At 38.4% G+C, this 16,421-nt stretch overlaps 1 protein-coding gene across 2 annotated transcripts in view; it reads right to left on the bottom strand.

Annotated features, from left to right (window-relative positions):
• The window catches only part of porb (P450 (cytochrome) oxidoreductase b), a 34,909-nt gene extending 20,102 nt beyond the window's left edge, over positions 1–14,807 (bottom strand). The window contains exons 1-2 of one of the 2 annotated variants that reach the window (XM_017495971.3): positions 14,649–14,807; positions 8,551–8,724 (exon numbers count right to left, since the gene is read on the bottom strand). In XM_017495971.3, coding sequence (XP_017351460.1) covers positions 8,551–8,720 — 170 coding nt within the window. In that variant the 5' untranslated portion in view covers positions 8,721–8,724; positions 14,649–14,807. Of the gene's footprint in view, positions 1–528; positions 1,555–8,550; positions 8,725–14,648 lie in introns of those variants that run through there. The other variant, XM_017495972.1, reaches the window with a different exon arrangement.
• Positions 14,808–16,421: the final 1,614 nt, after the last annotated feature.

Consider the following 16,421-nt stretch of genomic DNA (forward strand, 5'->3'; position numbering starts at 1 on the left):
AGAGAATAAAACGTTTTTCTCCCCAAAACAGCCATTCTTTTATCAACGATCAAATACAGAAAAACAGTACAATGGATAAACTAACAGTCCGTTCATGGCCTCATTTGAGTTTTAAAGTATTAAATACTACAAACGGCTAGTGATGGTTCTGTCAGAAGTGAAACCCATAAAACTGAAAACGGGTTGGTACCTGTTTAACCCTGAAAATAAAAGCTAGGAGAAACATTGCAATCTTATTTAAAATGACAAAACAGTATTAAGAGCCACTACACAGCTTTGCATACCAGTTCAGGCCTAGTTTCCTATTACCTTTGGACTATGGCCACTGTGAATTCTAAAGAGTATTGTGCAGTCTATACCAAAAAAAACCCTAAAGTTAAAATTCCAAAGAGAAACAGCAACTTCAAACAAAAATACTTTTTTTTTTTTTTTTACACAATTTTGTAAATATACTTGTGTTCCGGGTTTATTAACCAGCTCTTTTAGTCTCAATCTACTTTCATGAAAGATTCCAGGTTTATTACCCACCTGTTCGCAGCAGCCAATCGTTCCTCAGGTAAGCTAAATATGCAACCCATAGTCTCAGAGTGCCACAATAAGTCCACGCAAGAAACCCCACCAATAACAACAATTCAAAAGGCTAAACTAAAGTTTCCCCAAGAGAAAGGCTGACCTGTGATGTGCATACCAGTTTTCTCATGCTGACCAAGAGAATGATAAAAGAAAATTTCTACTAAAATTAAAAAGAAGAACTAAAAGAACAGCGAAGCTGAATCCTGAAGATAGGAGATGGATAACACTGGCATGGCAGCTACAATCTGAGCTCGGATTTTTCCAGTACAGGATCCAAAAAAGTCAGGCGAGAATATGCTCTCAAAGGAATTAACCCAGTATTCCACAACGGAGATGATGTCATGAATAAAATCCAGAAAGAAATACTAGCCGTGGCTTTTGACAAAAAAAGATCTCCACAATCTTAACAGCCATGGAGGAAGCAAGTGAGTGCTCAGGGCTCATTTCCTGCGTCACTGAAGGAGCTGAAGGAAAAGGAGCTGGAGCAGGAAGGAGCAGACTCTGTGTTTTCCATGCTCACGCACACACATGCATGTGTGCACAACATCTGGCAACCACAATGGCTGTAATGCCGGGAAAGAAACCTAGACTGCTTAATGAAATCTCAAATAACAAGAGCTGCGCTTTAACACTGAAACTCAAAATCAAACCAGCTCCTGCCTTCTGTTTTGCATGGAATGAGATGCTCAAAACCAAAAAGAAAAGCACAAAGCCGACATTTCTGTAACCCTGGAAACAGTTGTAAGACAATGTTACTGATTTTTTTTTGTGCAAGAGGAAGAATGACTGAATGCCCCAGGCTTCCAGGCCCAGCCCTCGCTCACATTAGCTCTCCTCCTATTGGACGACGTGGACTGCCATAGCAACCCCATCAGTCATAAAAGGAGTCTCCCGCGACAAGCCAGGCCCCGCGCCATTCAGGAACGCAGTGAGAGCAAATTAGAGATGGTCTGCACTGAGAAAGGAGGAAGAAAAAAAAAACAGAACGAGGGAGAACAGAATGGAGCGCTTGTCTCTCTGCTCAACTTTCCACCTTTGGCAAAACTGCTGGCTGGCCTTTCCTCTCGCACTCTCCAGGGAACACTCAAACAAGGTTCTGAGACACAAGAAAACAAGTGGGGGCCTAGCCCAGACTTAACACAGATTTCACAAGCACAATTCGGTAACATGAATGGAAACTGTACAGAGGGAGCATGGAATAAATGATCCCAGTTCATAGTTTTCTTTTTCTATTCCTGGAATGCCCAAGAGAATACAGGATTTTGCTGAAAAAGAAAGAAAAAAGGGGAAAAAACAGTCACCCTAGAGCCAAGCGTGATCCTTGCTGCTGCTTATGTCTGTGCGCTTTTTCCACATGTACTTAATGGTCTAGGATTATGCACTAGAAATAAAGCAAATAAAGCTATATAAAAAAAACCCTCAAACAAACATAACTGAAAGAAGCTGCTGTACAAGCTTGGAAAAGCATCACAAAAGCAGAACGCAACAGTCTGGTGATGTCGTCAACTTGATCCAGTTATCGCAACCAAATATTACTTACTTTAAGACTATGTTCCAATACTTTTGTTCATATTCATCTTTTGATCTGAAACCCAAATGTCATCAACGTACAGCAAAAACTAATAGAACTGGCTTTGTCATTCCAATACTTTCAGAGGGGACCGTAGGACACATTTTTACATCCCAGCAGAATTATAATGGAGTTTAATGAGGTATGAGCCCAAAGACAATAGCAGACAACTCAATACACTCTCACTACTTTCACCTAGATGCAAAGCATCCAACAATTATGCTTGAACTCTCAGGAGGTTTGTTGCTGCATGCAGGCTGTGTGCATCATCAAGACATGCTCATTGTGAATTAGCTAAAACTGGGTACATTTTTGAGGAAAAAAAAAATGCATAAGTACACCCTCATCAGTGTATCGTCTAACTCACTGCTAACACATCTGAGTGCAGTATTAACCTGGTGCCGTGAGAAATCTGTGAATGATTCGGAACTTCCTGTACAAACTCAGTCACTCCTTGCCATGGTTCTCTCTAGGTTCAGACATTTTGGCACCAGCCTTACAGTTTTCCCCCCTTGGCCCCGTGGGCTATTCATAAGAGTCCTTGCGGGGTCATTATATTTGGTGTATGAGGTGTTTCATTCCTACTGATGATTATCATCTCAGTCTTTGCAAGGTGGGTAGTTGTAGTGGACTGAGAGCCAGTGCTGTATCGGTCAATGTCCGTAATGATCTGATGAGGCATCTGAGGTAGCAGCTCTGGAACAGTGTGAAGACAAATATGAGGGCACTGCCAATGCCCGAAATATCCAGTCCCACCACGTATAGACATATAATTCTGAGCGTGTAGATGAACTGGAGAGGATTTGTACAGTCCTTTTGGCCAGATTCGTCTCCATCTGTGCCTGGGAAATGTGATATACTGTCTGCAAAACCATTCTTTGTGCCAAGTCCATTGTGTCCACTACAGCTTGTGCACTGTGCTCGTAGAACATGTCATCTCACCAAGGAAAAAGTTCAGTGTCCAATGGTGTCCTTCCCAGAATGCTGATCTAACCCATTGAGAAATCCTCTGTTACCTCCAAGCAAAAGGAGTGATTGGCAGGACAGGTCAGTTCTCCATAGGTGAAGGAATTCATTTTACTGACGACACACCACTGGGTATATGACACCTGGATTGCATCAGAATGGCCATGCAATGACTGAACATTTGTGAGCTTAGTGTCAATGGAAGAACAAGGTTGTAATGTGTAACAGGTACAAACAACATAGCTATGCATTTCATGACAACAAGTGCGACTGGTAAACAAGGTCTCAGTACTCTTTAAGGTCATGTATCTAGTAAGCTGATCCCATTTTACTACCGGATCTTTCACCACCACGCCAATAGGGCGTATAGTAGTGGAATTTGTTTTTTCTCTGTGGTTTATTGTCGAAATATAAGCTGCAAACTGGGTCAAATATGAGTCTGAGTAAATGTTAAACCTTAATTACAGCTACAAGGCATGAAATCCAAAGTGGGACCACTTGTTCATCTATGCTGATTACACTAAAGGAGGTGCAAACCTTAGCGAACATGGCAGATTACTCAATATAGACACTCAATACAGTTACTCAGGGCTGTACTGTTTCCAAAAAGCTCCCCTAGTTCTATATTTTAAAAAGGGATCCGATTATATTTTGACTGATTCCCATCAGTGGGACTGAGCAATGCATATTTTCATCTTTTCCTTTGCTTCTGAGCACAGATGCTTGTTGAGGTTTTCCTTTCAAGGACAGATATTCCAATTCAAAATCCTTCAGGCTCTCTTTAGCACTACGAGTACTCTCCAGATGTGGTCCGGCCACTTCTGACGCTTCCTAAAACCAAAACAGGCATGATGCTAGATTCCTTTAGAAAGCTGGCCATTCTGTTACCCGAATGTGTTGCGGCATGATTGTGATCACCAGTTGAGTTTGGGTGGGTTGTTATGTGTGGTACCACAGCTTTCTGAGAGTGGTGCTTCACCAACGAGATGGCTGCCTCACTGGCTTGAGGGCAGTGTGGTGCCACAGAGGCACAGGAGGCATGCAGAGCCTCAGTGTGTGAGAGTAGACCACATCAACCAACAGGAAATAAGTGCAGTCTAATATGGTTAATAAGGCAGGTAGGATGAATGAATTCCAGTTATGTACATAACTATGACTCTAGGAACACCGGATAACTGACAGGGTTCCTAGTCATTTTGAAACAGTGCCAGCAGAAATGAGAGGATTTCAGGAAATGATGCATCATACGGTCGTACAAGAAGACATCCGGGTGATTCGCAACACATTGGCAGTTACCCAGCATTCACAGAACTACAGTTCCACGTATTACTTGAGATTCTTCTCAACACATGTTAAGTGATAATGAGCAAGTACAGCCATGTATTTGCAACTGTGGGTTGTTTTGCTTTAGACAAGTGTTTGGAGAATGAATACACAAAGCGAGCTCCATGAAGACAGGGTTTGCCAAGATTGGGGTGGAAAAACTTGAGTGGCCTGCACAGAGCCCTGCCCTCATCCCCACTGGAGACTTTGGGGATGAACTGGAACACTGACTGCACCCCAGAACTCCTCACCAAACATCGTTGCCTGACCTCACTAATGCTCTTGTGGCTGAATGAACATAAGTCTCCAAAGCCATGTTCTAAAATCTACTGGGAAGCCTTCCCAGAAGAATGGATTATTATAACAGCAAAGAGAGGACACCCTCTGGAATGCGATGTTCAAAAAGCACATATTATTGTGATTGCTGGTTCGGTGTCCACATACTTTTGTCCATATAGTGTATAGAAAATTTGTAATATAAAAGATTTGTCCTTAAGTCTACAAATCACAAAGACTTTTCAGCATCAGTCAGATCGGCACCTACCAATTTTAGGTGAATTGCATGCTTTTGGTTTTCCTTTTCCTCTCCCGACCTGTGCACACACTGACAAAATTCCAAGCAAAGGCTCCCTGACCTTTCCTTACAGATTTTTAAACCTTAATTAAACTCTGATGAATGTTTTTAAATGGATGACGGATGTTTACACATCTGCATGCAGCGATGCATTCACAAGAACAGCAGCAATTATCTGCATACAAATAACTGCTAGTAGCATCTCAAAACCTATATATTTTTATATGAATATAGCCAAATCAATTATGCTAAAGGATATTCACTTGATGGTATAATATAGAATTTCTCCCTCTGTAATAATCTCAGGCAGCGAGAAAGATACATACAAGTCTATTCTTTTACAGGCAAAAACAACAAAAACAACAACCACCACCGCCACCATCCTTTGGTACAACAATTGAATTGGATTTCTCTCTGGCATTCATTTCACATAACTACTCTGCAATCAAAAGAATCTGTATGCTATCACTTTCATAATCCAATGACATAATATACTGAAGTGGTCATGTTTCTCCAAGAAACAGGACAATGAACAAGGCTGTGCAATTTTGCAGAAATTATAAGGATACGACAACGTTTTTTTCTTTCAAGACTATTTGTAAAGCATAAATGCCAAGAGTATACAGGGGGTGTTGAACCTTCTAACGCCAAAACAACAACAACAAAAAAAAAACAGTGTAATGTTTGTGCCAAAGATAAGGGCAGTATACTAAATTTGGCTCAGCACTGACTTAAAGTACCTCATACCCTTAGGCACTGAGGCAGTACAAATGAAAAGCCTGGTTCAAATGATCCCGTAATCCACTGCAGGCTACTTTAGAGGTAATAAATCACTCATTTGATATGTTGTTTCTATTTAATTACTATTTAAGTCCATTCAGTACAACATACTTTTAAGCATATCTCAAACAATTATTGAATTTTAACCAAAATGCTGCACCATTAAAATCTGAATAAATATAAAACCTTTTCTTTTTTCATTTTCTTTTTAAAGAAATGTGCAGAAGATGAGTTCACATTTTAGAAACTATAGTTTATTATGAGACATTTCATTTCAGTCCTCTAGTTGGGACTTGAAGTGAGAGGACTGCAGTGAAGTGATGTACGTTATAATCATCATGATTTCAGTGTCCTCAAATAAATAGACATAACAGACAGTAGTACTCACAATCTTAGCTACAGGTAGCTAAACGACCAACTTTAAAGTGCTTATGAAATAGCTCGACAGATGTGAATTCATTCTGCATCCTGATGCAGCTGCTTTTCAAACAGGAAGTCAGGTACTGGGCGTGTCAAACGGCTTACAGAGTTTCTTAAAGCATCATGAAACACATGGAAATACATTTTCTGAGATTTTTTTTTTTTGGTCTTTAATTTATTTATTCATTTTCATATTTAATTTACATGTGATTCATTTACGTGTGATTCATTTACTAATTTGCTTCTCTTTAAATCCAGTTTTAGACTGTGATATTACAAAGGTCTTTCCAGATTATTACTTGCTACCCTGTATGAGATAACCCCAGTAAAATTGATTGAATTCTATAATATAATTTGTTCACCATGTTAGGTTTATATGCTCTAAAAACAGATTCGCAGTTAAATAACATTACTCTGTTCTAATTCACATCCTTCAAAGCATTGGCATGTTCTGCTTCCTCTCACAATCCACCAAACACCCAAAGTCTCCATAAACAAATGAGACAGCAGTGTATCCTACAAAAACTGAACATTGTCCACAATGTGAAAACAACTCGGAGAGTAAGCTGAACTAACCAACAAAATTACAGAGACAAAAAGTTCCAGTAAGAGAAAAAAAAAACTACCGACTTCAAGTCTGATAAACAGTCTGCACACAATGATAAATATAATGTCCTTACCTTTTAAAGACTTGTAACAAATAATATAACAGGGTAGCACGTAAAGCCGAGGAGATAACACTAATAAAATTAAATAAACAGAAACTCTAACCCGGTCAGCGCATCAAAACAGAGAAGCACATTAACACAGAAGTAAATTTTAAGAGGAGTAAGTCCACAAAATCTAGGCGAAGTAATGCAACAACAATATCTTCAATCAAAATCCGAATAAAAATAAAAGAAGAGCGAAAAAGACGTGGATGGTCAAAGAAGATGGTCAAATCCCTCACAATCCATTGGAGCTCTCTCTCATGGCCTAAAATGTCAACACAGTCACTGTTATAGTGGAATCTGAACACAATAGCTCGTGGTTGTTCACCAGGCTTGGGATTCGGCTGAAGGGTCCGGTGGGACCCATCCAAAACCGGCTCCTTCTCCAGACCAAACGCCTCCATTAACAAGGCCGCTACAGCAGCAGTTGTACAGGTGTCAGCGCCCCCTGGAACTCCCACTATCCTAACGTTATTGCGCCATGACCTCGACTCCAAATCCTCACATTTATTCTCTAATTGAGTCACGGTCGCAGTGAGAGACTCAGTAGTAGTCTTCATATGAACTATGTCATTGGTGCAACTGGAGAGAGCGTGCTCCATTTCCCCAACAGTACCTTTCAGTGTTGATATGGTAGCATCTGTAGCAACTTTAGCACTAGCCAGCTGTGTTTTCACGGCCTGCAGGTCAAGCTGGACAGTAAACAGTGCTTCCCCGAGAGTCTTCAAATATAAATTTGTTTCAACAATGCCAACTCTGGTGCATGAGATCACAAGTCTGATTCACATTCATATCTACTAACCATGGTGTTACCTATCATCTGATGGGGTCATCAAAATCGTTGAACCATATTGGTGGTAGAGAGAGACTGTAAATATTGAATGCATACATCTTCTAAATGTGATTTTTTTTGGTCATTGTTTTCGAGCACACTAGCTTATAGATAACGTTAAGGCTGACATGTTCATACTAAAAGCCACAAAACTTTCATTTTGATTTCATGGGGATTTTATGTTTTTTTATGCCGGTGGGTAATAAGGTGTACACAGGAAATGGAATAATCAGTCTCTGCTATAGTCGAGAAAAGTCAGGCTTTGATAGCATCATTCTTATTCCTCCTGCAAATGGAAATTATGTTGCATGTTCCATTAAGAATTGTATGTTACATAAAGAATTCTGAATATTTTATAAACAACACAAGATCAGCAGTCAAGTGCTCAGACTCACGTTATGCTGGACTGTAGCAAGTGTTCTTATTGGTTGCCATAGTATGAGTTTACATTTACATTACATTCACAGAACTTGGCAGAGGCCCTTATACAGAGTGACACATTTCTCATTTATAAAACTGGGTAATTGAGGGTTAAAAGACCTTGCTCAAGGGCCCAGCAGTGGCAGCTTGGTGGTACTGGGAATTTAATCTCACAACCGTCTGATCAAAAGTCCAATGACTTAACCACTGAGTTACCACCACCTGAGGGTGAACTACACATAAATGCTATAAAAAATAAATAAATAAATAAAATAAAATAAAATAAAATAATCTAGAAATCTACCTATAGCTCTACAGGAGAGTGTTATACTTTCTCAGAAAGTACCTTTAACTTCTTTTCTAGTATATGGTCAGTACTCACATGGGCTCGAGTGGACGAAAGTCTGGGATGGTTTCAGGCTTCTTGCGGAAAATGAACCAGTATATAATCACGCCTACGATGAGGGAGAACAGGAAGATGTCTAGGTTGCTGAAAAAAGGCTCTTCCTCATTCGGTAGTTGTGTTGGCTCATCTGCCTGCAGGTCTGCCATGTCTCTGAAAGAATACAAGATTTTGCTGTGACTGGAAAACATGTATATTGAAATAAAGATTAAAGATTAATATAGTTATCCGTATTGTGGACAAATGGGGGGGGGGGGGGGGGGGGTTGATGCCTCTAGCACAAAACACTGAGCCTAATACAGATTTTAAAAACCTGAAAACCCCATCATCATCAGCTGACTTCTTGCCTCAAACATCAACAGTTGGTACAGTACCTGGTGCCTGGTGATACCACAGCCATCCGAGTTGGCATAACAGCATCTTTCTACAAGATATTAGTGTCCTCCTAGCTCTGAGACATTTATTTGACACTTAAGGAAGGAGTCTCCAGTGTCAGTGCTTTGTTTGATTTAAAAAAAAAAAAGAACTTTGTTTTGAGCAGCTCTATAAGTATGAAATTGAAACAGAGGCCCTCGGATGTGAACTTTACAAACAGGAACACGATGACATGTTTAACGAATCAATGAAGCTGTAAATATCCCGCTGTAGCCTCTCAGCAGCTGAACCCATGAGGTAAACAACTTCAGGATAAACAATAATTTAGCGTTAAATGTGACATGACCTGAGCTGAATTGTAGGTAGTGCAAACACAAAAACGGACATTTCCTAGTATTACCGTGAGCTCGGTTTGTGCAAATACACTGCTATAATATTTCATAGAGATATTGCATTACTAGTATTTCCTGCATTAGAAGTCTTTAACTACATTTCTTACAAACACCTTCGTTGGTTCTTTTAGACAACACTCGGCTTTTAAATTTCTTTTGTCAGCCTTAAAAGCCTCTTTTAAATCGAACAATTACGTAACAAAGGCTCTGCTGTGAGAGACTATAATGATAAACCCACTATACTATAAAATCACTGGTTCTCCCGGTTCTACAAGAACGAACTTGAACAACATACACAAACAATAAGAAAGAAAAAAGAAGAAAAGTATTATGAGTCAAGAATGGGAGCATTCTATACCACATTTTTAAAAAACACTGAGTTTTTTCAACTTCGAGACACGTGGTGCTGATTTACATCTTAGAAAAACTTTTTTTTTTTTTTAAAAGAAGAAGAAGAAAAAAGTCCCTTCACTGCTTCTAATGTAATCCAGTACAAGTCTTACTGAAAATTCCTTCTTTAGCTATACATACATACATACATACATACATACATTGATACGATACCGAGTATTATATCAAGGCCTAAAATTGTTGGAATGCTTGATAAGTATCCTCTTTCGCATTTTGCACCATGATCACCATGTTCAAGATTCACACCCCAGCCACAGAGTCTTGATGCATTTATATTATACAAACACATGGTGCAAGTGTATCAGCCGTTAACTGTTGTGTTAATTCTCCTCTATCTTTGTATCTTTAACACTTTATGACTGAACGTGTTCAGAGGATCTTTTTTTCCAAGTTACATGCTGCAACAAGAAATGTTTTTTTCCCCCCAACATGCATAATGTTTTGCTTATTATGACACACTGCCAAACCACATTTATCTAAACTAAATTTGTTTAGCTTGTACCATGCTGTTTAGCATGTACCATGTACCATGCTGATTAAACGGACAGTTTTAAATAAGGAATAAAACATGAGAGGGAGTGCTGTTATAGGAAAATAATCAATGAAGGCGAAGCATAATACCCCATGACACAAAGTGAAATTATTATTACAATCCCTTAATTGATCATTTTCCAATAACAGCATGTCCCGAAGTCTTTTACTCCTCTTACACCATGGCAAGTTGTGTATTATTACATTTAATGAATGACAGGTAACGGTTTATAGTTACATTTAATATTCTACAAAGTTCCAGTTATCTCTTATAATAGCTATAACCAGCCATTCACACACCAGCCTCTCTTCTCTGATAAATGATTACACGATACACTTTTCTTAGATATCGTTGGTATGGTAATGTATTTAAAAAATTTTTTTCAATAATTACAATTTATATACAACTGAATGGATGCTGTTGATTTGACACAATAAAAATAAACTATTTATCTTCTTTGTAGGCAGTAAAATACAGTACCATCAAAGTCAGTTTAACAGTGTTTTGTTTGTTTTACTACTGTTTTGCAGTCAGTTTGTTAGCTAAATTATATATCGTGATACGCATCATGTATCGTAGAAATGTCCTCAAGTACCATGATATGATATTTTTGTCATATCGCCCAGCCCTACTGAAGACTCCTTCCACAAACGTTAACGTCTCCATACTGAAAACTTCGCCATTTCAATGATTAAACATTTTTCTTTGATAAACAACACATTTTTTAGTCAGTTTATTATTAACCTTCGATCACGATTGTGTGTTCCTTTGGCAACTATTCCATACAGTACACTAAGTCCCTGAGAAATACCATGTGATGTTCCCTGGTGATTAAACAAGCAACATTTAGCATGGAGGCATGTGTCAACATGTTAATTAACCGGGTGCAGACATTAAGCAATCACAACATCTTTGGACATATGAATTATATGAACAACTTCATAACCATAAAATATTTTAGGAATATTGCCAACATTATCGTAAATGCTGGAGTTAAGCCCGTTTGTTTTATGATGTGTGATGTCAGAAGACTTAGGATTATTACTTGCCAAACACTTGTATGAGATGTTCCAATTTAATTCTTCAATCACTTTAACACTGTGTGCTAATTAAGAAAAACACACTCCAGGCTATACAATTTTTTTAAAAACAAAACAAGGACATTAAACACCGAGTAACTTCCTCTCACTAAATTCTGACAAAAGAGAAGTACTTCTAAGACCACAGACAGGTAGACATAAACTTTCACATGACACAGTAACTCAGATTGGTCCTTCATGCACTTGAGTAAAAGATCTTGGTGTGATTATTGACTCCAGTCTCTCATTTGAAGCTCATGTAGATAATATTACTAGGATAGACTTCTTTCACCTCAGAAATATTGCTCAGATAAGAAATGTAATGTCACTACATGATACAGAAAAATTAGCCTGTGCTTTTGTCACCTCTAGGTTGGATTAATGTAATGCCATAGTGTCTCCAGTTAATCCAGAATGCAAGAGTCAGAGTCCTTACTAGACTATATGACCACATCACCCATATCTTATCCACATTGCTTTAGCTCCCAGTAAAATACTACTCTCATGACCTATAATGCAATGAACGGTCTCAAGCTAAATGTTGGTCTTTTATGATCCTCCACGCCTACTTTGTGAAAAATGTGCAGGTACCTAGAATAATGAAGGCTACAACAGTCGGAAGAGCTTTCTCTTACAAAGTTATGGTACACAGTTACGGACCAGCCTTCCAATTAGTGTTCAGGACTCAGACATAGACTTAGTCTTTAAGTCTATGTTGAAAAAGTATTTGTTTAGTCAAGTCGTTTCTTAATAGCTTTTCTATTAAAAGAAAAAGCCGGAGATCTGGAGAGTTCGTGGGCATAGAGTGTTTTGGTAAACTCTCACATGTTCAGTGGCTGGTTGCTTTATGTTCCAGTGTGCCCTCATGTCTGTCCTGGTCTCCCTTTTCATTATGCTGCCACAGTTAGTCTTGCAGGAGTCCCTGCTTGCACTCTATGTACAATGTATTTCTTCTTACACCATTATAGGGAAAGAGCATAGCTACTAACCTGCCAAATCTGGTTCCATCTGGTACCTCTCGAACTTTATTTCTCATGTCGTCTCATGGGTACTTGCCAATGACGCCTCTGGCTTGCTCATTAGGTATCAATTTAAAATCTAAAATGTATATCTGGATTTCTGTAAAGCTAAAGCTGCTTTGTGAAAATGCCCTTTGTTAAAATCTCTATAAATAAAATAAAAATAAAAGAAATGCACACCAGGGGTGTGATGAGGCATGTATAACCACATAGTCTGGAGTGTGTTATTCTGCTTATATCACAGCAATTTGCCAATGTAAATGCAAACCAGAAAGCTCACACTTCTCTGTTTTAAACACTATCATGCTGGGAGACTTCAGAAAGCATGGACACTCAAGACTCCTTCCATAAATGTTCAATAGATGTCTCCTTTAAAATAAATAAATAAATAAATAAATAAAATAATAATAAAAAAAGGCACCACATCAAAAATGGTATGTTTTACATGGTTGACAACTACTTTTAAAAAATCAATTTATTATTAGTCTTAGATTATGTGCTCCATCGGTCATACAAGTCCCAGCGTATGTGCTGTTACTATAGAAACTATAACGTATTAGAACGAGTGAATTAATACTAACTAGGGCTGGATAAAAAAATATCGATTCTCAGATTTTAATTGAGCTTCAATATAAGCAAACGATATCGATTCGGGAAATGTGAATGTGAATATTATCTGTTATTATCTGTTAATATTATTCAACTCTGGTCCTGAAATGTCGCCATCTTTCATGCATATTTTGAATTTTTAAAATGGTTTTATTTCTTAAACATTTCGAGTTGTTAATGAATTTCACTGTTGCACATTTACAATGTTTTAATTTTTTACAGTAATGTGCATTGTGCAGTTTGTGCATTGTATGAACATGTTCATGATTTCTTGTTACAATGTTTGTTACTCAAAGTAAACGTAAAAAGTAATTAAACATAATTGTGTGGGCCCTATTGTTAATGTAAATGTGTATTTCAATAATATAGCTAAGTAAGAGGGTTTCAGTTACCAGCATATATGTAAAAACATGGATTCCATGTCTGCAAAACTAACATTTTAAATGAAATATTGACAACTAATCGATATTGAATCGAATCCATATAAATAAGAATAGAATCGCATTGCCAAATTGGTTGCAGTACCCAGCCCTAATATTAACCTGTCACTCATGTGGTCATGTTCATCTGCTGTCTGTTCACAATGGAATTAAATCAGCTGTCGGTCAGCGTATTAGTCATAATAGTCATACTAAAACTGCTGATCTCAACTCATGACTACAGAATTCTTTACACTATAAGATTTTCAGCTATAATTTGCTCACACACACACACACACACACACCCCAAAAAAAAAATCACACGGTGTAAAGATTTTTTTTATTCTTTCAGTGGCAAGATGAAAATTAGGCAATTACATTAAACAATATGTTTTAAGTACTGTTTACGATTATGGACTGTTTTACTCTGTTTCTAATTCTTTCTTTTGGATTGTTTGAATAAAATTAAAAGTGCTATATGCTTAAATATAATAATTATAAGAAATTGTTATTATTATTATTATTATTATTAGTAGTAGTAGTAGTAGTAGTAGCGTTAGGAAGAGTATCAAATCAGTACAGATAGGCAAAGATTACCAAAAATAAATACAAACACTTTGTATGTTTGTCTTTATCTAATTATTTTTATCTTTATCTAATTACATTTTGCTCAGATACTTTTGAAGCTGTATTTCGCAATGATAGGTAACAAAATGTATTATCTGTTGTGTGAGTTGTTGCTCAAAACTACACACATTAGACCAAAGTGCTTGAACAAATATTGGGATGTCTGCTGTAATAAACTAATATTCACAATCAACACTAGACTGATTCACTAGTCGGCTAGTTATCTCATTCATACATATCTCAGACTAAGTGACATAATTTAACGAGCTAGTTAATAAAACAGTTCCGCTGTATAAGTAGTTTATTTCCGCACAGCTGTCTTCTCTCTAAGCTAGTTACAACTATATGCTAAATTGCTAAACTGACCGAACTACATGACTTATCATGGCTCACGAGCCCGACTAGTAAAGTTGTATTTCAAAAAGGCTGCCTTCTGAATTAGTAGTGCACTACATAGGGTGTATAGATCACTATTTCATATCTTATTGCAAAGGAGAGATTCTGATGATTTAGAGGTATTTGGGATTCACCCTGAGAAGCACTGTAAAAGCACCTAGAAAAACACGTTGAATGAAAGAACAGTTAAAAAAAACAACAACCCAGTGTAGACATACCTTATGCACCGCGCCTTAATCAAGCTGTACGCCAAGTGTGTCGATTGAACCAAGAGAGCGAAGAACAATTTTCTTAAAAGGTGAGATAACTTATCTGTTCACTTACTGCACTGTATCAGGCATGTTACACGCGACACGGAAGCCTGACGTCACGGCCTCGACACGCAACACCAGAACAATCCAATCTACAGGAGGGGTCCAATGTGGTACAGTCCCACAATTATGTGTTGTTTGAATACGCTTTGGAAATATATCGTATTTTAAAAAATCTAAAATAAGTGTTAAAACATAGGTTGAGTTATTATTTATTTATTGCATCATGTCGTTGATTCTGAAGTGATTTTTTGTAACTAACCCCACTCCCCTGTTGACGCAGTGAACTAATCCACTGCGTTTTTATACTGTGTTTAGGTTTCAGCGGATTGGTTTGGGCAAAGTGCAGAGAGACAGAGGTCATGGTTAAGCAGTCATTTCGCCGGTAAACTGTGTTTCCATGTCCCTGAATCTCACTCACCTTTCATTATACACAACGATTTATCTTGCTTTACAAAAAAGCATCTTTTTGATATATATATATATATATATATATATATATATATATATATATATATATATACACACACACAGTATCTCACAAAAGTGAGTACACCTCTCACATTTTTGTAAATATTTGATTATATCTTTTAATGTGACAACACTGAAGAAATGACACTTTGCTACAACATAAAGTAGTGGGTGTACAGCTTGTATAACAGTGTAAATTTGTTGTCCCCTCAAAATAACTCAACACACAGCCATTAATGTCTAAACCGCTGGCAACAAAAGTGAGTACACCCCTAAGTGAAAATGTCCAAATTGGGCCCAAAGTGTCAATATTTTGTGTGGCCACCATTATTTTCCAGCACTGCCTTAACCCTCTTGGGCATGGAGTTCACCAGAGCTTCACAGGTTGCCACTGGAGTCCCCTTCCACTCCTCCATGGCGACATCACAGAGCTGGTGGATGTTAGAGACCTTGTGCTCCTCCACCTTCCATTTGAGAATGCCCCACAGATGCTCAATAGGGTTTAGACCATCACCTTCACCCTCAGATTCTTTAGCAAGGCAGTGGTCGTCTTGGAGGTGTGTTTGGGGTTGTTATCATGCTGGAATAGCCTTGTCGCTGAAGGGAGGGGATCATGCTCTGCTTCATTAGGTCACAGTTCATGTTGGCATTCATGGTTCCCTCAATGAACTGTAGCTCCCCAGTGCCGGCAGCACTCATGCAGCCCCAGACCATGACACTCCCACCACCATGCTTGACTGCAAGACACACTTGTCTTTGTACTCCTCACCTGGTTGCCGCCAAACACGCTTGACAACATCTGAACCAAATAAGATTATCTTGGTCTCATAATCCATGTCCTTAGTCTACTTGTCTTCAGCAAACTGTATGCCAGCTTTCTTGTGCATCATCTTTAGAAGAGGCTTCCTTCTGGGACGACAGCCATGCAGACCAATTTGATGCTGTCTGCGGCGTATGGTTTGAGCACTGACAGGCTGACCCCCCACCCCTTCAACCTCTGCAGCAATGCTGGCAGCACTCATATGGCTATTCATTGAGGGATCCATGAATCCCAACATGTACTGTGACATAATGAAGCAGAGCATGATCAGAATGCAGTATTCCAGCATGATAACGACCCCAAATACACCTCCAAGATGACCATTGCCTTGCTAAAGAAGCTGAGGGTGAAGGTGATGGACTGGCCAAGCATGTCTCCAGACCTAAACC

The sequence above is a fragment of the Ictalurus punctatus genome, chromosome 20, assembly GCF_001660625.3.
Source record: "Ictalurus punctatus breed USDA103 chromosome 20, Coco_2.0, whole genome shotgun sequence".
Taxonomy (NCBI): Eukaryota; Metazoa; Chordata; class Actinopteri; order Siluriformes; family Ictaluridae; genus Ictalurus; species Ictalurus punctatus.